Source organism: Zosterops lateralis (assembly GCF_965231275.1).
Source record: "Zosterops lateralis genome assembly, chromosome: Z".
Classification (NCBI taxonomy): domain Eukaryota; kingdom Metazoa; phylum Chordata; class Aves; order Passeriformes; family Zosteropidae; genus Zosterops; species Zosterops lateralis.
Window position 1 is genome coordinate 15338983 of NC_139800.1, and position 25076 is coordinate 15364058.

The window sequence follows — 25076 nt, forward strand, 5'->3', positions numbered from 1 at the left end:
GTCACTCTGCAATTGCGTAAATCTTGTTCTTGCTGTTCAGTCTCCATCACACTACAGTCACAGAGATGTCATCTGCAGGACAGGGAGCACATAGGATAAACAGCTCCAAGATTTAGCCTTCTGGAAACAAAGGATTTCTCTAATTTAGGATTAAGCTAGTAAAAGGAAGATGATTGAAATATTACTGAAAACTTGCAAACTCTTCCATTTTTATTGTAGACCTTAAAATAATGCATTTCTTTCTCTGTCCCATTTCCTGGAGTTGAGTGATTTTGCAAATATCCCAGACTGATTACTATTTTCTTTTTATTTTTTAAATAGCTTTTTTTAGCCACCAGTTTGTGAGGGAAGTTTGATAGGCATGCAAATATGCACAACCCAGAGGATATCTTTAAGTGAGTCAAAGGTTTTGGAGGGTCACCTAAATCACAAGAATACTGGCTTGAAGTTGGCAATATTGCTACAATGTAGTTGAACTACTCACCTTTTCCATTGGGTACAGTCATTCTAAAAAAAGGATGGAAGAATTACTTATTCTGAATAGGAGAATCTTTTATGAATTTTTTAATATGAGATTCATGTTTTCCATTGGAGTGTATAAAAGAAAAAAGAGGGTGTGGCACAGGGACAGGGTATAGAAAAAGCAGAACGTGGAGTAAATGAGCTGAAATTGTAGTACATGGATACTTTGGGGAGCAAGAATAAGAGACAGCACAGAAACCAGGGAGAAATTCTCATCTACTTACTGAAAGTAAATGCTTTCCCTCCAGATGTTTAGTAACAGAAGAGTCTGCCTTTAAAAATACAGAGTGAGCCAAAGTGTCAACACTAATTTGGAATTGCTTGTAAAAGAAAGTAAGGATACTCTTTTCTTTAAAATAATTATGTCCTATCTTTTAGCAATCTTTCTTTTCTTTTAATTATAAGCAATATGGAGAAACCAGAAAAGGAAAACATCAGGATGCTTGGAGCTCTAAAATGTAAGGACTAGAGAGAAGCAGACTTACGGAGAAGGAAAAAAGTGAATTGCAGTCTGTATTGTAGAGGAATGCATCCAATCAGGGACAAAAAAGTTCTTGTAACAGTGATGTAAATGGAATCAAAGATAAAACTATCAAACATACCAAAGGAAATGTTCCAAAATTTTCCTTCTGTGCAAGGAAGAATTAAAAAGGTAGGGGTACACAGGATAATTCAGAGAAGAGCATGTTTACTTCAAGTTTTTAGTCTGCAGTTTTGCTTCACCACATCTCCTCCATTGGCTTCCAGACTATCATGTGTGAGTTAGACTTGCTCATGAGCCAGTTTGATTCCAGCTGGACTTTGGAGACAGCAGAGAAAGCAGAAGCAGGCCACTGCAAAAAGGCTGTGCAGGGGTTAACATGCTAATCCCCCTCAAACAAGCCAAAAAGTGAAGTGCATTTGATTCAGAAGTGTGAAATGGGAGAGGTTTTTGCTTTGTGCTGTGTTCAGTGTTGCAGTATTTCAGCACAGCATTGAACCGTGGCCTGTGATGTCAAGGAAGAGCTAACACAAGCACCAGCCTGCACTGACAGTCCTGATGTCAGGGTGCTTTAATTGCTGGTGTGCTTGTAACAGGTTGGAACTGGAGGTGGGGGATCAGAGAGTTAAAGGCTGCATGAATTGCTCTTGAAAGCAGATGAAATCCTAACACTTTTATAAATAATAAGCTGTAACAAAGCAGCCTAAATTACTGAGCTTTAAGCTTTGTGGTCTGGGTAGGATATTTACCAAAAAATTTCACTCTTGGTTGCTAAACCTGTAAGGTTTGCAGAACACAGGATGGAGCATGTAGTTCTGTGGAGCAACATGGAGCTGATTTTTTCTGATGTCTGTGTGGATCCACTGGGAAAGGCTGCAGACAATCCCACAAACAATCCCTGGGAGTAGACAAGTGCAAGAGTGCAAGGAATGAGCACATAAAAGGTTGCTCCTGTTACCAAGTGCAGGCTGGACTTAAATACTGGTCTGAAGGAGATCTGGCAATAAGATCTAGAAATGATCAGCAGAAATGTCGATACATGAAATCCAAATAGTTGGGGGAGCAGAGGTTTTCTTGGGAGAAACAATGGTGTGTGTGGTCTACTACAACATGAATGTTGAAAGCACACACATTGAAGTAGCCTTAATTGCACAAAAGATGTTTATTTGTGTAATGTTCAACAACATATCTCTCAAGACTCAATAGTCACATAAAATCTGACTGGAATAATGAACTGTTCAGGCCAAAATCTCTGAAGAGAGACTCCCAGGTCACCTGGGGTGACTCCAGTGTCAGCAAGAGCTCTGGTAGGGAACCAGAGTCATCTTCGTAAAGTGCAGTTTAGTGGTCTGTCTTTTTCCATTATTCCCATTAGGCATTGTGTTTAGTGAGGTTAACTAGTTTTTTTTAAAAAAGTTACTAAATGTAAACTTTTCTTTGAGAGACTGTTTTATATTAAACACTGTGAGAGGAACTTGCACATTAGGCTTGCTGTACACTAAGAGTTTTCTTTTTCAAACCATTTTCTTTTTCAAAATACATTAGCATAAAAAATAAACATGTTAAAAATCTTAATTATTTAATATTTATTTTATTGAAAACCAGTGGAAAATGTCTAGACGCAATGGCCTCTCATCAGCCCTTCATTGTTAAAAGTGATAGCATTAAAATATCTAACTTGATTCTGTATTGAATGCAGAAAAATTTTAGCCATCAGACACAAGTGTCAATTTAAAATAGATACAAATCAAAGAACCCTAATAACACCATGAAAGAATACTTCTTTCTTCTTACTGTGTTTCCTCTTTTCTAATACTACCTGTATGTCTATTTTTTTTTCTCAGCCCCTCACTTTTTTAGCTTACATGCTATCTGTAGAGACCTTTTGAGTATTAAGGGCTGTGAGCAAACCATGCTGATGTGCATGCAAGCATATTCTCACTTTTTAAATAATGATAGCCATGTATTTATCAATTGTTGAACACAGAAAAATAGAATAATTAGTATATGAATAATTCAGGTCAAGGTAGTTTTATGTAATAAACCAAATAAAATAAACATAATATTTTTGAAGAGAGACTATTGTATGCAAATTTCCAAAGCAATTTCTTTAAAATGTTGCATTTGGGGGTTTTGGTGTTTTGTTCTGGGTTTTTTTTAAATAAAATTAAATAAACATTTAAAACTCTAAAAGATGTCCTCTATGTGATTTTGAGTGGCAGTAAAATTTTAACTATAGACTTAATTTGCAACTTCCCACAAAAAGTAATTTCTGTAATTTCATTCAATTAGCCCTGTAATTTTTAGAATAATTTGTCAATATTATTAAGTATTGACTTAGAGCACAAATCACTGATTCCTTACTGGAAGAATAATTTATTCACATATGTACTTTTAGATGTTATTTTCTGCATTTTTATGGCTTTGTGTTATTATGATATATGAGTGACTTAAATGTATTTGATATTACGAGATTTTCATGGGAATAAGAGGATTTCATGTGTTTAGGGCCTTAAGCATTCAACTAATTAACAGTTCCAAATTTCATACAGTATCATGCACTAATCAACTATCTTGAATTGTACTGATAAGTGTTGGGGTTTTTTTGTTGGCCTATGAACTCTTCAATTAAATGACAATCAAAAGCAAAATTCAGATTGTAGTATAGTATGGAATTTTATGTATTTTATTCACAGCTTAAATATATTCTTAACAATTCAAATCTATAAACATTAAAACAATTGTGCCTCATAATGCAACATTTCTTGGGCTTTTTAAAAGGAAGGTATTGCATGCTATTAAAGGAAAGCATTTAGAACCAGTTTCATCTCAGAACTTTTATTCCACAGGAAATTTAACATAATTACTTTAATTTTCAATTCCTCACCCATTATTTCCATGTTTGGAAGATTAACCTCATCAGCTTCAGAAAGACATCAGCTTAAATTCCCCAGAAGAAATATTCTTCATTATTTCTATTGTTTTCAATGAGATCATTACACTGCCATATTATAATTAAAACAATTGATTTGAAGCTCAGCTCTGTGGCAGTGTGAGTTGGGGAGAAGGCATCATGTAAAAGAACTGTGGTTAATGAACCATCCACTGAAATCTCAACGTGATACTTTTAGAAGGAGTTAGGATTACGGAAGAGAAAACTTTCTTCAGCTTTTCCATGCACACTTTCCTTTGCTTCCCAAACCTGTGTCTGCTGAGACACGTGGCACACAGATCTAGTGAAAAAAAAAAAATTGGTTTACAACAATAGTTTCAGATACATTTTTTATAAATGTGAAAAATTCCAAGTTTCTGAGTACCTCCAATCCAAAAGTATCTGATTTGATTTTGTATTCACAGAGATGGGAAGATAAAAATATTACTACCATAAAAAAATATAAAATTTTTTAAATTTAATTTTTTTTCCCAGGAAAATACTGAGATTGAAAGAATGTGCCCCTTTTCTACAATGATGATTGTGAAAATATGTATAAATGCATATAAAGCATTGTAGCTCCTTTTTGTTTATTAATTTTGATTGAATGATGCTGTTTCATCCAGGGGCCTGGGGACTGGATCATTTCCCACCCATTTCAGTGTAGGGTACAGTTAGGGCACTGCTCTATTCTGTCTCCTAAATACCTGTCTCTGAGGAAGAGATCAGTATCCTGAGGGTAGAGGGTAATTCCACCAGTTATGCCTTAAAACTGAGAATAAAAATGGATTCAGGGTTTGAGAGACTTGAATGATCAAAAATGTTGTAGAATAATTTTATCAGGCATGCATTTTTTTTGTGGAGACTTTGGTATTTCCTAAAGTTCTCCCTGCATTGTCCTGGCATTTAGGTATGTTTTATTGTAGATTTCTTGGTAAATGTAAGTCTTGTATTTATTCCTTGTTTCAGATTCACTGAGGATGAAAACTGCTTGTGTAAGTGTGTTAACATAGACTTCAGAATCTGATACTAATTTCTAAAATTGCAGTCGGATATCTGATAGTTGAAAAGTTGTAGGCTGTGATATTTTTTAGAATTCACATTGGTTGTTCAAATTCCTTTTTAGCATAGTGGGAATCCCTGCCTTGGCAAAGACTGAAGAGGAATAACTTACTACTCTTCCCTTTTCTCTTGTTGCTGCCAAAGTACATCTTCCCATTAATAAAAGAAACGGTTCCTCTTGCTCAGCTAGTACGAAAAATCTTAAATAATATTTTGTACCATTTAGAGACTGGCTGTATCTCCTAGCTGACTTCTTTTTAAGATATAAATACTTTTGAAAGATAATAAATGTCCCTTCTAGTGCAGCTCTACACAGAGATCTCCACCTTGAGTTCAGTGAATGCTGTCAGTGGAAATACTGGACCCATCAAGAAGCTTGAGCTGAAGTTCAGGTGATGCTGATGCTTGAAATAATGCTGAAGTGGGAATGGACCTACTGTTGGAAACTCTCAGTCTCTGTGTTCATGTACAGTTCCAGGGTTATTTGCCATATGGTCACACTCAGTTTGGTACTATGACTTAAGGATAAGAGTAACAGCTGAACTTTGTCACAGAGGCAGGCTGTTTGTATTCTGTGTTTATGTCTTTCCAACAGCTGTGAGGTGTTTTTGGTTTGTTTCTACTTGGCTTCACCTAAGGTAAATACTTAGTCTAATGAGGTACTTTGTGTCATCAATATAAGTGATGAATGAGACCTCTACCTCCGTAGAAATATGTGAGAATTAGCACTGGTGATTTTATTTCAGAATTCTGAATCCTTTGTCATTTGCTTGCCTTTTTCATTGTAGAGATAAAGCGACTGCTCCTCTCTATTTAGATGTCAAGACAGGTCACAAACATTTATCACATGAGGCTAACAAAACTACCCATTCTGAGAGTGAAGTCATGCCCTCTGTATGAGAGTTAATATTTAGTATGGCATTGGCCAATTTACAGACTTTATATATGGTATTTGCAGAATTTATCGTAGAATTTAGATATGGTAAATAAATATTGTAGAATTTATATATGGTAAATAAATATTGCTTCCTGATTATATGTGACCTTTTCAAGTCTTGCCTAAATAGTCCTTCAGCAGAGTAGTTATATTAATGGTTTCAGGTTTAAACTGTCACATTTCTATTTTGTTGTGCTGTTCTTTTTCATCAGCAGAAGCTGGCTTCTATTTGTACATTTCCTTGAATTGGAATAAATGGGACTTCTATTATAAAACCTAATGTCAGACTGACTCCATCTAGAAAGTAGCAAATTTTAAAGGTCACATAAAATAGGCCATTCTCAGCTCTTTTTTTCTGAATACGTTTGATTAAAAATAGTTTGCTCTGTTTATTAAATAATCACTGGTGTTTTCCCTTCAGGGCCAACTAAAGCAGAAGCAGATCTTTGCATTTGTCATCAGCTTAAGGTCACAAATACAATTGTAATAAATAATGCTATATACCTTTTCCCACTACTGAATGATCAATGATGAATTATTTATCATAAAATTAAGCACTCATATCAGGAGTCAGTTGAGTGTAAAATGTTACTCTGAGGGCATAGCCAGGCATTTCAATCAATGCATGTTTACATCTGCTTGTGCAGATGTATTTCCAGTGAAAAGTGTGATAACCTGCAACTCTCAAAGAAACTGGCTTTGGTAGGAGTTGAATCAGACCCATGGGTATCCCAAGTGATATTTATGAAGAATATATTTTGAAGTCAATTTGTCAAATATGAAATAGGTAAAGAAAAAAGCCATAGTTGCCTTTCATTGTTTTAAGAAGATGGAGAGATCAGAAAGAGGCATTGTACTCTGCCTTTTAGATAATTTTGTTTCCAGAGGAGCTTTGTTGAAACTACTATCTTAAAAGTAAACATTCAGCTCGGGAGAATTCAAATCCTATGGTTTATAATCTCTGTTTAGTTGATGCTCTGAGGGATAAACCTAATAATTTTAGGCTGACCCAGAGACTGAATCAAAAAAACCCTTGTCACTTTTATAACTGTTATTTTGCCCTGCAGTCTAGCTTGGAGTTTCACTCCTGTAAGTACAGCTTTCAGCATGCTTTGCAGAGCTGCACACCTGGGGCTCTCCCTTTTTCGCCACTGTGGCTGTTTAACATTCCAGACTCCCCACAGCTCACTTGATGCAAGTGCCATTTCATATTGCCCAAGGCAGGTTGCAGATCTCCATTTGAAGACTAAACCCATAACTTTGTGATGCTGAGCACCTTCAGTACTTCTGAGAAGTGGAAGAGGTGTCTGCATGAACTCAATGAACTCAATTTGTCTGCATGAACTCAATTTGAATAAAATTTTCTAGGAAATTCCAAAGTTTTTTCCTTCCTTTAATCAGAATTAAATTCTGATGATTTCTATAAATTAATTTCTATATAAACTGAACCTAAAAATCAAAGGCAGTGGAATAACTACCCTTGGAAGTGTTCAAGAAGTGACTGGAGGTGGCACTTAGTGCCATGGACTGGTTGGCAAAGTAATGTTCAGTCAAAAGTTAGACTTGCTGATCTTGGAGGTTCTTTCCATCTTTTTTGTGAATCTATGATTGTATGATTCTAAACTGAACTAAAAATCACAACTGAACAAGTATTGCATACCAATTATCAGAAGGCAGAAGAAGTAACCTATGCATTCCACGACAGCAGTTCAACAGTTTTTGTGCTCACTTGGTTAAACTGTATGTGTGCTATAAATTCAATATGACAGCCCTCAAATGCAATTAAGCATGTAGGCTGTTAAGACTGGAACAGTTTTTCCATCTCAGGCTCAGAAATCAAAGTTAGCAGGACCTATTTGATGTATACACTACATTATAAATGTGAGGAGGGAATAGTCTGCTTTCTGCTTCTTACATGGGAATAAAAAGAGTCATTAATAAAGTGTGAGTGAAAACTGAGATAAAACATGTGAAGTCTGACTTCTTCGGCAATTTCTTATTCTCTCTTAGAAAATACTGTGCCAAAATACTGGGAACTGTTAATCTGTGGTTCCATTTCAGCCATTGTCAGAGGCATGGTCAGTTATTAAGAAAAAAAATTTAAGGTTTCCAGGCTATTGATAAAAGCTTGTAAAATTAATAAAGGAAGAAATTATGAGTTCTTAGAAGTGAGTTCACAGGCTAAATTTTTTATTAAACATTTTTCAAGTATATGGAAACTATGAAAAATGGCAGTATTATAGCCAAACACAAACAAACATAACAAAAACTATGATGAGTAATTGAAATGAAGCAGAGTAGTAATGAAAAAGAAGAAATATTTATGAAATCTTTCCTATTATAGGGAATATTTATGAAATCTTTCCCAAAACTGTGGGAAGAGTTATTTCTAGGGAGAATTTTAATTTTTCTCATGTGCAGCAATCTGAAGTAATTCTAGTAATTTCTTTAGACATGTGTTGTCCAAAATTTACACTCTTTCTGGTTAAACTGAATATTTAGTTCTGAGATTAGGAATCTAAATAAAGTGGCCAGATTTTCCAATGTATTCTGCAGTTGTAATTTCCTCTTATTTGCATGTCATTTTTGCATAGTCAATGTTTAACGATAACCAAGCATTTATATGTAACTACATGCGTGAAGGGCTTAGGAGCTTAACTTTAGTTGTGTGCAAATGTTTGAATTATTTTTGTCATGAATAGTATCATGTTAAAAAGAAAAATGTTGAAAAAGAGAGATTTGAGCACACATCTGTTTCGCAAAATCAATGGTAAATTGATTTGTGATCTTGTATTTCTTTCTATCCCACTGGAGGACCAGCTGATGGGGAGGAGGCTACCGTTTCCTCAAATGAATGGCATTAGTTTCCTGTTCTCCAGTTTATCTCTGAAAAAACTACTATTCATGTTATCTCCTAGGAATTTTCATGAGGTTTAGCTCATTAATACAGGAATTTTAATTTGTGGTTACCAAAAAAAAAAAAAAAAAGCTATAAAAATATGGCTTCCTTTACTGCTCGTTTTTCATTGTATCACAATCAATTCCTGAATGGAAGAGCATTCAACATGCAATATATTACTTCAGTCCACAGGGCATTTTGGCTATTAGTTTAAAAAATCAGCACATCCCACACTTCCCAGCCCCCAAAATGTAAATTTGTCAATGCAATACTAGGGCAAATATTATTGTTTACATTGTAAAATATGTGTTTGCAGTATTTAATTTTTTTTTCTAAACAAACACACATTTCCATAAGTTCCTTCTCAAAGAAAAAATACCAGATATTATTTGCTGGAAAGTGGATGTGCAAAGATTTTTAAAATGTTTTTGCAGCACTTGCTTAAGGTTTTTCTGTTGAAGTTACCTTCTTTAACACAGAGGCATTACAGTTAATATTTGTGTAGGATAGGCTACACAAATATTAGGCCATATAGGCAAAAGATAAATGATAAAAAAGTGGTATGTTTGAAATGCTGGTAAAACGTTATGCAATCTAGATGATATCCTGGATATGTACAAACAATTTTAACATTGAACACTAAGCTTCACAGAAGCTGCTTCTGGAACAATCAGTTTCAGAAATGGTGGAAGTTTGCAGTGTTGTACACAAACTGTTGGCTGTCATTTCCTTTGATGGATTTGGTTTCATATAAAATTTCCAACCTTTTAGCATTCTTGCAGTATGTGACCACTTTGGCAGAGATATACTAATAATGCAAATGCTTTGAAGAAAACAGTGATGAGATAAAATAGTCCTTGAAAAGCCCAAAGCACAGCCTAGTGCCTTAAGCCCATAGTTGCAGGGGCAGGAGGAGGGTTCAGGGACCTTGGGTATATGCAACTGCTGAGTTTTGGTCTCTGGAAAGTTTTGACAATCAGGTCTTTCCCTGAGTCTCTTAAAGTAAAGCCTAATGGGAAACTTGAAGGAAAACTTCTGACTCTTTTCATGTGATCAGGAATTATCTGCTCTTTGCAATTGTAGTATAGGAACCATGTCAACGAAGTACAACTTAAATGAGACTAAATGTTCCAAACCAGTAGTAATCTTTGCTATTTTTTCCAGTTCTTAAAAATAAAATATTTTCAGTGCACACATTCACTATTTTGTTTTATAACATCTACTGAAACTGAAGCTATTGAAATAGCTGTAACATAAATTCATTGCTTAGCAAGAAAAATGTGTTTTTCCATTTTATTTCCACTTTATTTCCATCTCCTAAATATCAGTGTTATCTTCTCAATTTTTACAGAAGCTAGATGGTGTTTGGATAGGATTGATGTTATAAGCCTCTGTTTCCAATGACTGTTGAACTGAATTTGGAATACATTATTTTTAAATGCCCTAGACTGAAATGCATGTTTTGTACATACTATTAGTTTCTGAGGTATGTTTCTAATAAGCAGGTTTTGCATTTTGGGACTCAGAATATACATCTCCATTTTCAAACAATGGCCACCTCCCATGAACAGAAAGTTAAAGACACCACAATGTTCTCTGCATATTTGTACTTGCACTCATTTGCAATGTGGGTACTTCGTCTATGTTTTTAGTTTAGATATGTAAAAGTTAGGACACAAACATTCCCTCTTTTATGTGGGAGGTTTATTATTTAAAAATGCAAAATGTCAGGTACCAGTATGCCCGTACATCTCTAGCCATCTGATGTTTTCAGTCCTAAATCTTCTGGCTTCTGTGTCTAGCCAGACTATTAAATAGTATTTTATACTTAAAATTCCATGAAATACCAATACTTCAGCTTCTAAACATAACTCATCTATAGTGGCAATTATGCATATTACAATGTTATATATTTATCTTTAGTTAATTGAATTGAATCAATTTAGTTGATTGTAAGAAGTATGGAGTATGTCTGTATTTATAGATTGGAAGTACATTAAAACCAATATAGCAGAGCAGTGCTAAATGCTTTTTGTACTACATTGGCAGCTGACTCCTGTTCCTCATGAAAATTCTGTCCAGCAAATTTGCCCATGACAAACCTGAAAATGTCTCTGTTGTTTTTGAGAATTTTGTGTGATTTACTGTAAGACAGTTTTCAGATGCAAATGGTTTGTGTCTTAGGAATGGAGGAATACATTGAAATCCAACTTATTGAATTAGATTGATGTGAATTTATCTACTATAGTAGTAGCCACAGAATTATCAGTATTTTAGGAAAATGCTAATGATTAAGAGCTATAAACTACCTTTTTGTCATTTTTGAACTGGTATATGCAAATTGGATTAAAAGTACAGAAGTAGAAACAAAAAAAATATAACACTTGTCTTGTTTCTTCACTCAGATTTTTGTGCATTTGAGAAGGTAATAAATGCAAAAGTGAATCTTCTAAAGGGGTCATTAAATGTCCCACAACTTTTGAGTACTTGAGTACCATACTCATAGGCAAGTAACGGTATCACCAGCTTTACCAGCTACTTTTTAAATTTGTCAATCTTGCTTCATTTGAAAGGAGTTGGAGGCTTTAAGAAAACACTTTAGTGGGTGACTTCTATCCAATATATGCCTGTTTAGCAGCTTACATAACACAGGCATGCAGCCAAGAGTCAGGTGTGTTAGTATGGTTCTCTGCTGAAATTAATGTGCTCAAATTAATGATCCTGCCTTGGAAACCTCAGGTTTATTTGATGTTCTTTCTTTAACCTGCCTGATTTGCAGAATTAAATGAGTTTAATTTCTGATTTGCAACATGTACATCACCTGTAATTTTTGTCTGCAGATTTTCCACATGACATACGATCTGGCCAGTGCAGTGGTGAGAATCTTTAATCTGATTGGAATGATGCTCCTGCTGTGCCACTGGGATGGTTGTCTACAGTTTTTAGTACCATTACTCCAGGATTTCCCACCAGATTGCTGGGTGTCCCTAAACGGTATGGTTGTAAGTATTGTTCATTTTTCATTGTGCTTTCTAAACATTATTTTTCTAAACAGTTAGTTTCAGAATTTAGTGTAAAAACACATGCCTAGTAATATGCTGCCCTGCAATTTATTCAAGGTTACTTTCATATTTTGTTGGCTCACTTGCTAATGAACTGAAGTTTGTTTTCTGTAGTCCTCATGGTCAATAAAATGATATTGACTCGTTGTCAGTAAATGAGACAGAAAATACTTCAAGTTTTAAACTCATTCTAGCTTATCAACCCTTTTTCCCTAAAAAAAAACCACCAAAAGAAATACGGAAACACTCAGTTTACCACTGTTTTCAGTTTAGGTTGTAGTTCCAGAATGCTACTGAAGGTGGATTATTTGCATAAGTTTCATGTACTGTTATCCTCAGTTTGTAAACTTCTGAGTCATGTAATGATCCATTGTTTCCAACACACAGATCAAGATTTTTGTAAGTAAAATAGGATAAATAGACTCACTTGTATGATAGTTTTCTGTGTGGGAACAGAATGTTCAAGGACAGAATGTGACTCTGCTTTATTTATAAGGACGGGTAATGACTTTCTATTTAAAGGACAATGGCTGTGAATTTTTTTTTTTTTTTTGAAGTCAGATAATGTGGCAGTATATAGAACATTTTTATAGGAAATACAGTGCAATTCTTGGAATGGGCCTATAGCCAAAATAAAAAGCCCCAAGCAGCTTTCTCATTGGCAATCTGAAAATACGTGTCTCTCCAGTTTTTATAGTCTTAGGATCCATAAACCATTACCTTTACTGTAGATGGGCATCTTGCTCAGTGTCAGATTTTCCTGCTGTAGAACATAATACTATTTGTTCCTTTAGGAACATGATACTGCACATTAATGTGGGAGCTCCTTGACTAAGACTGTCAGTCATATAGACAAGTATTTGCAGTCATCAGGCAACATCTTTAATGATAACCAGCATGTTTGCTGACACCTCATTGTGCCTGCTTTTCTAAAAAAAAAAATAATGACATATCTTCAAAAATGGGATTGCTACAATGAAAGTAGGTCACCGCAGTGCTGACTGGCACATCTTTCCATTCTGCTGTATTCTCTGTTCTGCTTTCTAACATCTTCCATTCACATTTACAAAGCGTAAATTTTCTACCAGCTTTTTAAAGATCTGGATGAAAATCATGCTGGCAAATGAAAGGAAACCTTGGATTACACTTAATTGAAGTATTTAACTTTTAGAAAACACTAAACTATTAAATTCTCTCTGCTCCTTAAGACCTACATTCAATCTTAAGAAAGCTGTACACACTGTGCACATGCTCAGACCTTTCTTTCTGCCTGCCCACATTGGGGTTTTCTTAATGGAAATTATATTCTCTCTCTCCTGTCCACATAATATTGGAAAGATCCTTTCTGAAAGTTGCAGCATTAAAATGCTTTTTATCATCAACTGAATTGTTTATGCTGAATGAACATGGGGGAGAATATAAAGTTCACAGCATAGGCAGTCTTGTAGGCCAGCGGCAAGAATTTGGACCATATTTAAGGCCATTGTTAGGGAAAATGTCTAGACCTTTCTAGACATGATGTGGTGTTAACAAGGCATTTCCTAGTTGTTTTCCAGGTTCTGGGAATGAATTCTTTGACACTAAAAAAAGACCCGGAAGCTGTCATGGAATGTCAGTCCTCTAAAATGATAGTGGAAACAGGAGGTTGATAATGATGATGGTGGTGGTGGTTATCTGCTTTTCTGGTGTATTCAGTCTCACAGATGACTTTGGAGTTTGAAAGGGTTTCACGTTCCTGATACTGCCAGAGCTTTGCCAAGAGGGAAACCTTATTCTCCTGGTATACTGTAGCATATAACAATTTAGTCAATTCTGAATTCTAACTTTTGTTACTGAAGTGACTATATCTGGTTACTGGCATTTGGTAAAGTAAAATGCAAAGTAAAATTTTAAACTTATTAGTTGTGATCACTGGCTTGAAAACTTATTTGAGCCAATGTGTGCTCAGCCAGAAAAAGTCAGTTTTTCCAAAATGTAAGTCAGTAGTGAGTCAAAGCTTTTGCAGATCATCTGTTAATAAAGGAAGTAAGGAACTCAGAAGGATAACATTCTCAACTGACACAGCCCAGCCTACTCTTCCAGTCCATAGTTCCATTCTGTCTTGCACATTAGTTGCTTCAGGCTGCAGAGTACAAGAACTTTTTAAAGCCTTGTCTTGAAACTGTTTCCTCTGTCTGAACTGGTAAATGAAAGTATCAGGCATGCTTATGGTTTTAATTTATAAATACTGTAAAGGAAAATAAAGTAGATTAAATTTCATGTCACAGAGGAATAGAAAATGAACCCAGGCTGCAGGTTGCTTACTACCTCTTTTAACAGTGTGATTGAATGCAATTAAAATGAAACAAATTAGTAAGTTTAAAAAACCTCATAGTGCAACACAAAGGAGACTATAAGATGAAAAGCCCTCTCTGTAAAAAATGGATAGCTCTCTCTGTAAAAGAGGAAAAGATCACCACTGGTTAATACTGCACCAACCTACAGCCTAAGTAGTTCAACAAAATTGTTCAGATTCTATTGATACACTCTCTGCCATGATAGTAATTATGAGCCCATATTGTATCTGTACTCTCAGCTTGAACCTCTTGGCAGTCGCTAACATAGGCCCTCATCTTGCAATGAAATGATGGCCAGAGCTGACATCTTCCAGAATATTGTCGTAGTGGTCATTAAAAATAAGAACACTAAATAAATATAGTGTTGTAAATATAGTATGAAAGTAAGTAGCAGCTGTTCCCCCCCACCGCCTCACATTCCAGCCCATCCATTACAGACAAAATAAAAGTCAATTACTTATAGGAGGGAATATTGCTCTTTGATGCTGTTTTAGTTTTTTCAACGCTAGGATTTTTAAATTCCTAAAGAAGATCTTTTCTGAAGAAGTTTCATAGACTGTCTTAATGATGCTGCCTAATTTCTCCTTGGCTCAGAAAGCCTATTATCTGCAGCTCCCTGTGTGATTTATCCTCAGCTTTCTGATCTGCATTGCTTTGGACTAGTGTTCTTCCATAATGACTCATAGACTAAACTCTTTTGTCAGGCCTCAGAGTTTGAGCCAGTAGTTCCTTAGAAAATTAAGAGTAAAACTTGCAGATTAAACTAGGTACACACAAAACCAGAAAAGCACAGTGGTCCTCTGCTATAGTCAGTCTATGCAAACCAAGATTCTGTGTTCAGTTTCAGGTGCAGGAATTGCAAAGCCTGTGTGTGGGTCCCAGCTGATGAACTCACCTAGTCATGTCTTATATGGGGAGGGTTTCTAGGCAAGTTCAGATGAGAATGACACTTTTGCCACTGGTGCCATCTGGCCATCTAAACATCACAGCCTATGATAAAGCATACCTTGCAGCAGATCATTACTAACAGTATCTGAAGATTCCCAACCTCTATTTTCCTGTCTGTATTTGCAATAATTAGTTGTATGGTTAGGAAAACATATGGTCCCTTAAGCAAAGTGTTTACCTGGGCTTTAGAGATTTTTTTTTTATTTATTCCCTTTGTGAGGTAAAAGTGTAGTGGAGAGGTATGGAATTCAACTTGAATTTTGAGTTTTTTAAAAGCCAAAAGAGATTGTAAAGCTTTTGGAAAGGCCTTACTTTTCTGGCATTTCCCTTGGCAGTCAGCCAGTGTGTGCTCAGCAAGAGCACTTCAGGTACTCTGATTTATTTTGTTTTGTCTTTTCCTTTCTGTCCTTGCAGTTGGATTGTTTGCAGCTCTCAGGGTGTTCAAGGATGGATTTAGTAGCCTGGGATTTTGCATTGTATTGATGTTCATTTATGTCTCATAATTTCCTCAGGGGCAAAAGAAATCAGACCTTCATCTCTGATGGTATAAGCATTGCTAGCAAAAGAATTTAGGAATTTCTGCTGTAAAATCTATAAGTCTCTCTCATTATAAAATGAATTACTTAAATGAATATTTGATAGGGAAGTTCATGATGGTTAGGATTTATGATGCCCTAAGAACTATGCTAACATATATGTAATATATAAAAAATATATTTAGCGTACCACCCAAAACTATAATTTTAATTCTCAACATTTCTTACTAATGAGCACCATTTTCAATTACACAATCACTTTTTTTTTTTTTTTTGGGAAAGATCTCTGCTTTACTTAGTGGAGCTCAAGGGCTTCATTACAGTAATTTTGATGGTTTATTCTGCCCTGGGTTTTGTCCTTCTTGATAATGCATCAGCTTAACACCTTCTTCCCTATAGTTGTCAATTAGGGAAGCTAATTTTCTCATTAGATTTTTCTGCATTTGATCATTATGTGATAGTCATCATTTAGAGCTTCACAAATATTTCTGAGTACATTTTTAATACTATAAAATATTATAGAGCCGCATTTAAAACATTAGATTCCTCTGATTTCATTTGCAATGCTGAGCAATACATGCTTATGTAAATCAAATCCCACAGTTCTATATTGGATGCTTAAAAAGTATGGTCTGTATGGGAATCATCTGATTCCTAGAGGCACTGAGGATCTGATGAGGTATATTCCTCATCCTATTCTAATGTATTTTGTACTCATATATTTATATTAATGTGTGTCTGTTTGGTTAGTGCAGTGCTTCTTGGAACAGATAAAAGTGTGAAATTACAAATTAGAGATGGGCTGGGATCAAAATTACTGAATTGCTCAAGTCAGATACTCTGTTTACAACACAATTTGGAAATACAGTAATATTGGTAACTGCAATATGTAACTGACATTCTTAGGACTAAGACACACATATTTTTAATCTACAGTGAGTAATTATATTGCTTCTGTTAAGTGCAGCTGTTCAGAATTCAGTTGCTGGTGTCTCTGCCCTCAGCACTGACCCAGTCACTGAGGTCAGTCTGCTTCCTCCTGCTTTAAGGTGATGAAGTAATGACCTGTTTCACTGGTCTGGCATGAAGTGATCAGCCTAAAAATATATTAGCTCAGGAAAATATATTAATTAGTGTGATTTGACAGTAAAAGAAACTGCAGAGGAGAATTTTGTGCATGTGCAGTGCTAAAGGACAAGGTAGGTTTAATGCAGACTGAGGACATGCATTAACTGTGATACCAAAATTCCATGCCAAGCTAGTTGGGACTGGAGAAATAGGGCATCTGAGGATACTCTTGATTTAATTCAGTGTGTCGTGATCAATGAGGAGGAAAAAAAATCAGGTTCTCATTTTTACCACAGTTGCTGAGGATCTAGGAAGCCCACGTAGATTTTGACTTACACTTTGTTCTGCTCTCTGAAAGGCTAGCAGGTAGTCTGCTTTTGCAGATCCAGAATGGGAAGTAGTAATAATTCTAATAATTTTTCTTCTCAAACTCCTTGTTTCCTTCCAACCTCTTTGGTATAATATTCTATATATTTTTTGATGTCTCATATACTTTGGACTGTATTTTCGACAGTGGATTTCTGATGTGCTTAGATAAAACTAGTTATTTTCCCCAGCCTTACAGTTATTTAGATTTCTTATATATATATATATATATATATAAATTATTTCTGCTGTTAATGTCTTCTCAGATTATAAATTTGACTCTATTGTCTTAGCCCTATGAGCTAATTCGGATGTAGACCTTTAACTGAAAAATAAAGGTTCAAAATCAATTACAGGGAGGTTTAAAACTTTCTAAAAGTTTAAAAATAGGGAAAGTTATTTTTCAATATCATTATTGTAACTGCATCAAAAGGGAAAACAGTCATTCAGAGAAGGTATTTCAAGTTGTAATCACACAACTCCACCAACTCTGAAAGTTGTTTAGCATTGCAAACTCAACTGTTGTCATAAGCCCTGCCACCTTACCTTACTCTTACTAAAATGCTTCAAATTAATGTTACAGTATCAATGTAATTCTTTAACGCTGCTGGTAATATTTGTTTCAGTAGATGTTGGTTCCTAATGTAACCAAGAGGAAGGATCTAAATTAGGACACATGTTTGTAAGTGTTGATTGTAGCACTATGTTGCTGATGTGATTATAGGTGCTAAAGAGGATAACTTCTCTAATGAATTAGTTGGCTGCCTTGCATGCTTCTGTTTCTTTCAAATCAAAAGCTGGTCTTCCCCATATGGCATGAGAATAATGAAACAATTGTTTAAGGGGAGCATACAAAATAGGGTTGATACACTTAAAAGATACTAACTTATTTCCATAGTTTTTCTGTGTTTTCTAAAGAACTAGTAGAAGTATGTCAAGAAGCAGATGCAAGACAGAAGTTGCTTATTTCTCATCAAAATTTAGTTTCCATGTTTCTCCCTCAAGAATCAACACAACTTATAAATGCTTATGCTGCAGTATATTGTGAAGGGATTTCTGGTAACTGTAAAGTACAAAATGTTTTGTGTAAGCCTTACACTGGAAAGAATAGAAGAAATTACACATAATATTGTAAAGTTTGGTGTTGTGTTTGATAGTCATTCAAGGGAAAAATAAGGACTTCGTAAAGTGTGCCCTAAGCCATTTCTTTAGTTTTAAAAAATGAACTAAAGTAAAAACATAAATTGGACCTGTCATGTGTTAGGAACTTGTATCCCACATTTGCCCTGGAGTAAATATTCAGGAGGTGTTATAAGCACCACATTGCCAAAAGCAGATTCTCTGTTGTAGAAAAGAGTGGTTCCCTTTGTTCTGGGGGTAGTTGGATCAGTCTACTTTGCTCTGTAAATTTAAAATATTTATCTGCATGAAGTGGTACTCTGAATCGAACTGGAATACAAATGTGAAAAAATAACTTTGAAGTAGCTGTCCATGGGGGGCCTTTTTCTTGTGATTGGAGTATCCAAAAACTGAACTCATGGAATATTTATACCAGACCAGGTTTCCCAGAATAAACCCAGTGTAGATATATCCGGATAAATACTGTTCATATACAGCTGTTCTTCAGCAAATTTTCCCCTTTTTCATTGCAAACCTTAATTAAAATTCACAGCTTAATTCTTAATCCGTATGAGTTAAGACTGCGCAAAAATGTGGCTTGCACAAGGTGGATATTTTTGTCAAGGGGTCATTATCACAATCAGATTTTCTCAAGAACATTGATTTTACTGCTTTTACCTGATGGGTTTTGCCATATCAAATTTGAATTTTCTACACACTGCTATTCAACATCTGACTCATTCTAATATTTAAAGTGCATCTGGAGAGAAATGTCTACTGGGATGCAATTAGAAAAAATAGCCATCTGAAATTGCACATTTAGAATGCTTACATTTCAGATTAGAAAAAAATCAAAGCAAGATACTTTGTTCTGGTTCACTTAATTCTAAACCAAGTGACTCTCATACATTGAGAAACTTGAGATATGGGTCTGTGTCTACCAGACCTGTGTCAGTAGTCTGTCAGATCTGTAATCTGGATTCCCAAAATCCCCAATGAAGAAAGGAGGAGTTTATATTTCTTTTTAAAATCTGGTTATTTATGAACTTCTCTCTCCATGGAAATTTTAACATTTCATATTTTCACTTTAATTTGAATTTGAATGAAGCTAAAAGCTTCCCTGTGAAACTGGAAGTCTCAATCTGCATTCTCTTCTGGTTACAAAACATGAGAAATAGAGGAAATATATGGAGGAACGAGGCAATATATGGAGGAAAGAGGAAAAAGAGTCATATTTTCTTTCATTTGTTTTAACCTACTAATTTTCCTTCATGTCTGAAATGGTTTTGCCCATGCTATTTATACATATAAGCCAGGGATGTAATAAATTCATTTGGGTATAGGCTACTTGTATCTTGCCCCTTTTAAAAATATAGGATAATTTTCTTTAAGATTGCTCTCATCCACTTGCTTTCCTGCTCTTCCTGCTTTCTGCATATATACTGATTTGAGCAGACTCAACCTGAACTAATTCAAATAGAGATCTAAAACTTTTGGAAAATTGAGCATATTGAAATGATGGAAAATATTTTGTGTAGGAAAATTTTCATATTCTCTGAAATGTGCAGCATATTATTTAATGTTGTTGCTAATGAGTAAATTTTTAATATCTTCTAGATGTGTGTACAGATGTTTACATATTAACTGTAACAGCAAACAATGAATACTTATAGTATCAATAGCTTAAAATACTGAATGCTCTTTAAATATATTTTGCCTTCTTTCTGATATCTGGATTTTTATATTTGTTCATTTATGCTTTATGACATATTATTGACAACATAAAGAAAAGAACCAAGCCCTATGGTGAGATTTTCTCTGGTAATGTGCCAGTTTTAATAATTTGCACTGGATTTCTTTTCCTCATGTTAGGGACAAAGCAATATTATCATTAAAAATTATTAGTATTTCTCAAAAAAAATCTGATATTAATAGACTTATAAAATCTGATATAAATAGACTTATCTGTCTAATTTAGCTGCAAAAGTAAAACCATTTCCCCCCATTTTTTTTTTAAAAAAAGCATTATTGACATTATTTATTTTTTTGTCTTTATTTTGAATTGCTGGTGTTTATTACAAAATGTTCATGACAGTTTCCTGTGAAATGGATCTGAGCAGAGAGAGTTATACACTCTGAATCCTTGTTTAATAACACAATATTCCCTGTATTTTGGGGTACTGCTAACATGAGAGAATTGCTTTTTAACACTCTCTTTGAAAGCCAGCAGTTGGCATTTGAATGAGATAAGAAAATAATACCCATATTCTTCACAAATGACTCATATTCCCTTTCTAAGCCATCACATTCATCATTTTAGTCACTGTGTTTGATCTTTTATGTTTGGAAGATGATGAAGTTAGCTTGCAGTTGAGTGTAGCCTAGCACGTTGACAACAGTGCATGTAATCAAAACAGGATTATCTACACTGGTATAGATGGGGAGGGAATTAACATGACTGGTTTTGAACAACTGTCTACTTAGCAGTGATGTTTTCAAGTGGAGTGCACTCAGACTGCTAGTTCAGTTGTACAAAGAGTAATTGGGTGCAGGTTGGAAATAAAGGCAGCGTAGCACTCATTTGTCACTCTTTGCAGTAATATGTAATAACCCTCTGCTTATCTCTAAGAGCGAAAGACTTCATTTTTTTCTCTTAGATACAACTAGAAAAGTTATGGCAAACTTAAACTCAGCTAAATGTTGCTGGAACGATGTTGACAGGAGAGTTTCCTGTCTATTTTAATAGCTTTTTCCAGGTGTTCAGAAATTAAGTTTATCATTCTTGATGATAAACCTTTGCTAGGAGCAAAATAAAACTAAGATTTGTGTGATAAGAAAATGCAAGAGCTTACCCTGGTAATGTACAATCAAGAGTAATGGGTAGGCATACTACATTTTCAGGACAGAGTTGACCCTGGAATTTTTTGGACCCATGCAGATGCCTCTATATGAGCTCTCCTAGCCCTTGCCATTCACCTAAATGCTGCCTGTTCTGTACCATATTTTTATACAAAACACAGATGCAATACAGAATATTTAAATGTGTTTTTACTTACCTTCTTGTTACTCTCTAACTCTGATTGTCATGGCTTTACTCTTCTAGCAAGACCTTCCTGCTGCTACATACACTTCTGTGCATATAAAGCTTGAAATAAATTAATTAATTTCTATGTTGTATGAATAAGCAAGGATGAGGTTTCCTTACATTTTTGCAGTCTGCATCTTGTCAAAGAAGCTGTTTATGGAAACATAAATACCAATAGGAAGTGCCTTTAGACTTAATGGTGTATTGCTCCTAAGTAAATGTGTTTTACAGATCAATAAAATATAGTAAACCTAAGCCATCCTTGTTGAATTTTTGTGAAGGAAACCCTCCTACACGCACAGAGTGACATGGGGAGGAGAAAGAAGGAAAGCGCCAGTTTAAATAGAAATAGAACATCTGAGGTAGAAGTTGGGTTTTTTCTAAGCATGAGACAGTACACTCAACCATTGCAACATGATTTGAGGAAACATAAAGTTGGCATGTGTACAGATAAATAAAAGATGAACGGTTTTTAGGCTTTAACAAAGCTTGTTGTTTTTACTCTTTTGCTTTTAAAATCTTTCAGGAAATGCTCACTGCTTACTCATATAGCAAATACACAGACATCTGCCTAGAGACTACCTAGAAAATACTCTTAAAAATTTTCTCGCTAATAATGTTAAAGACAAAAAATTTAAATTACTCACTTATGGTGGTGACACTGAATGCAAAATCTGAATTAGAAACTAAATATGCATGGTATCAATTAAAAACACACCCAAATGCAATATAATATGTGTTTCTAATCAATAATGACTCCCAATTTTATTTTAAAAGATAGTACAAAGCATGATATTTTGCTGTTTTGAAGAATGAAAACTGCCTTGATGTATATCCTCTGATGACCTTCCTTCCACTGAGTGACCTTGTTCCTTTTCACAGTTTTCGCTGTAAAAGTTGGATTTGAAAATTACTCCAGTATATACATATACATATATATATATTTAAGACAAATTTTGGGATTTTTGATGTAAACACCAGTAGGAAGAAATAGCCATGCGATCCAAAATTAGATTCAGGGACTAGATTCAAAATAATTTTAAAGCTAATTTAAATGAAACAAAAACTTCATTCTGTCATGTCTATGATGGAGTTATTAAACTATTTTTATCTGTAACTCAGCTTAAACTCATCTGGCCTCTGTGCTTGGAGGATGCAATTCATGGTTGCCATAAAAACAGATGATTGTTGTTTGTCACTGTTCAGAAGGAGTGCCATGTATGTGCAGAGTGCCATGTTTTGCTGGATTTATTAAGAGATTCAGATATTGCTGAGGTACTGGTTTCAAAACAAGCTTAACTGACCCTGTCTGAAGTGAGTGGTTCTATTTTTTTTTTTTACAAACTAAAAAAAAAAAGTTAAAAAAAGGCTATTCTTTTGATTCTGCTTAACATTAGGTAGATATGCTATGGATTATCAGATTTTTAAAATCAATCTTGAAGCGTAGCAGGTGCCCAGTTAACATGAAGGTTCTAGCTAAGAAAAGTTTCCAACCATTTGCTTGTTAGATAATGCAATTTTTGGGTAAATATATGCTATTTTCCTTAGAATCTGAGTCCTTTGAGACGTTTCCAGTTTAACACCCTTTCCAACCTTTTACAAGAAAAGTAAATGTCATACTTTCAATAAATGGATATACAAATATGTGCCCTGAATCCAAGAACTCTTTTCTCTCACTGTGTGCTCTCTGCTGTATAACTGTATCCATATAAGTAAATAATTATGATGTTTGCATTCTAAGCATTCCTCTCTTCTCATTTGGAATCTTTTTTTGTCTCTCACCTGCTCGTATCTGTGGTTTATGATACCATCTCACTGTAGTGTGCTTACATTAGAGCCAGTGTGCTGGAACAGAATTCACTGAGTCAAATCTGCAGCACCTCTTACAGAGCCCCTCTGACTTTTGTCAGACTTGCAAGGGCAAACTCATCTCCTGATCTGACTGCAAAGTTCAATTGCAAGAGAAAAAACATGGATCATAAAATAAAACTAGAGCTTAAAAGAAGAGGCTGTTCTAAGGAATTTTATTTTCGCCACTGGATTTGAGCTAGGAAGAAATGGGGTGTCAAGTCTATCCATGAAAACAGAGGTATGCCCAGCAGGGAAGCTCAGGAAGATAATGGATGCAGCTTTAGCTGAATAGGATCCTGGGCAGCTTATGGAAAGAGAAATTCTCCCCTGGAGGTGATAAAGAACACCTGCATTAACATTCTACTCTGAATCACCATCTGCAGAAGTCTGATTTTTACTGACTGTGTAGGGAGCCTAGGGAGACCTGCCAACTCACTTAGCTATCAGTGAAGTACCTGAAGTCAGCTGAAGTGAAATTTTGGGATGCCTTTTTCTCTTAGTGTTGGTTCTCACAAGCAAAACTCAGAACAAATGAGGCCACTGGTCACTGCAGATATCCGTATGTAAACAGTAAAAAGTGCAATGCACTTTTACTCTTCCTGTTCATTGTCCATCACTGAGGATTCCTGCTGTGCCTGTCTCCCTCAAGCATCAGTGCTAGACATCCCATGTCTGGCCTCTCCCCAGGGTTTCTCCTCTGGCCTGGCCCATCTGCCTCAGCCTTACCTGTTTCTGTCAGAGCCTTTTATTCTCAGTATCTACACTGAGGAACCTGGGCTCCTGTGAACTACTCACCTAGCAGATGTTTTAGTTGCTCTGCAGGATAATTTTGCAGGTCTTCCTGTAATCAAAGCATGTAGTTAAACTCTTAATTGCAGCAAGAGACTTTCTTACTTTTTGTGTTGTAGCTATGAAAGTATCCCATGGACTTTCCAAGCATTTCTAAATAGTTATATGGCATTACCATTGTTCTGTGGACGAAACAGTTATTTCATAAATACTGGCTTATGGAACTGTGAGAGGGCAGTTTGGCTAAAGAAAAGTTAAACCTTCCCCTAAACCAGTTTTCTTAAAGCCCCATAGAACCTGGCCTTGATCACTTCCACGGCTGGGAAGACATCCACAACTTCTCTGGGCAACCTTTTCCTGTTTCTCACCATGCTCACAGTAAAAAATTTCTTTATATATCTAATATCTAACCTAAAACTGCTGTCTTTCAGTTTAAACCCATTTCTCCTTGTACTATCACTACACACCCTTGTAAAAAGTTGCTCCTTCTATTTTTCATAAGCTTAGTACTGGTAGGCTGCTAAAAGGTCTTCCCAGAGCTGCTCCAGGCTGAACAATCTCAACTCTCTCAGCCTGTTTTTTATAGGAGAGCTGCTTAATCATTTTTGTGGGCCTCCTCTGGACTTGCAGGTAGAAAGTTGGACAGAGAAACAAGAGTAGTATAAAGACAAAATCAGTGTGTCTCAGTTAATGGTTGAGCTATTGGGAGTGTATTCAGGTGGGACCGGCAGAGTATCTGCTTGTAGTTTCCCTGTTCCCTTTTAAAGGATGGCAAGGGAAGATGCCCAGGAAAGATCAAGTCACAGTGAGCGTGGGTGAAGATGTTTCCTTCAATTTTCAGAAATATGCCACTGAGGAACGGAGCTGGTATCCAGGTGTTTAACAACTATCACTATATATTTCTTCTAGTAGTCTGCCTAGTCATTTTTTGACTGCATGCTCATATTTGTCCAGAAGCACAGGTGTGGTGCCACAGGAGCATGACTCTGTCATGCTGTCACGTACTGTCAGCATCAAGCTGACCTCAATGGCTGTCCTTGACACTGCACCCTGCACTGGGTGGCTGTACCTGAGAAAACCCAG

At 35.5% G+C, this 25076-nt stretch overlaps 1 protein-coding gene across 1 annotated transcript in view; it reads left to right on the forward strand.

Moving 5' to 3' along the window:
* The window catches only part of HCN1 (hyperpolarization activated cyclic nucleotide gated potassium channel 1), a gene marked incomplete at both ends in the record, with an annotated part of 192146 nt that overhangs the window by 91089 nt on the left and 75981 nt on the right, over window positions 1-25076 (forward strand). The window contains one exon of the mRNA XM_083883306.1: window positions 11674-11835. Within this exon, the coding sequence (XP_083739432.1) occupies window positions 11674-11835 (162 nt within the window). The remainder of the gene's footprint in view (window positions 1-11673; window positions 11836-25076) is intronic.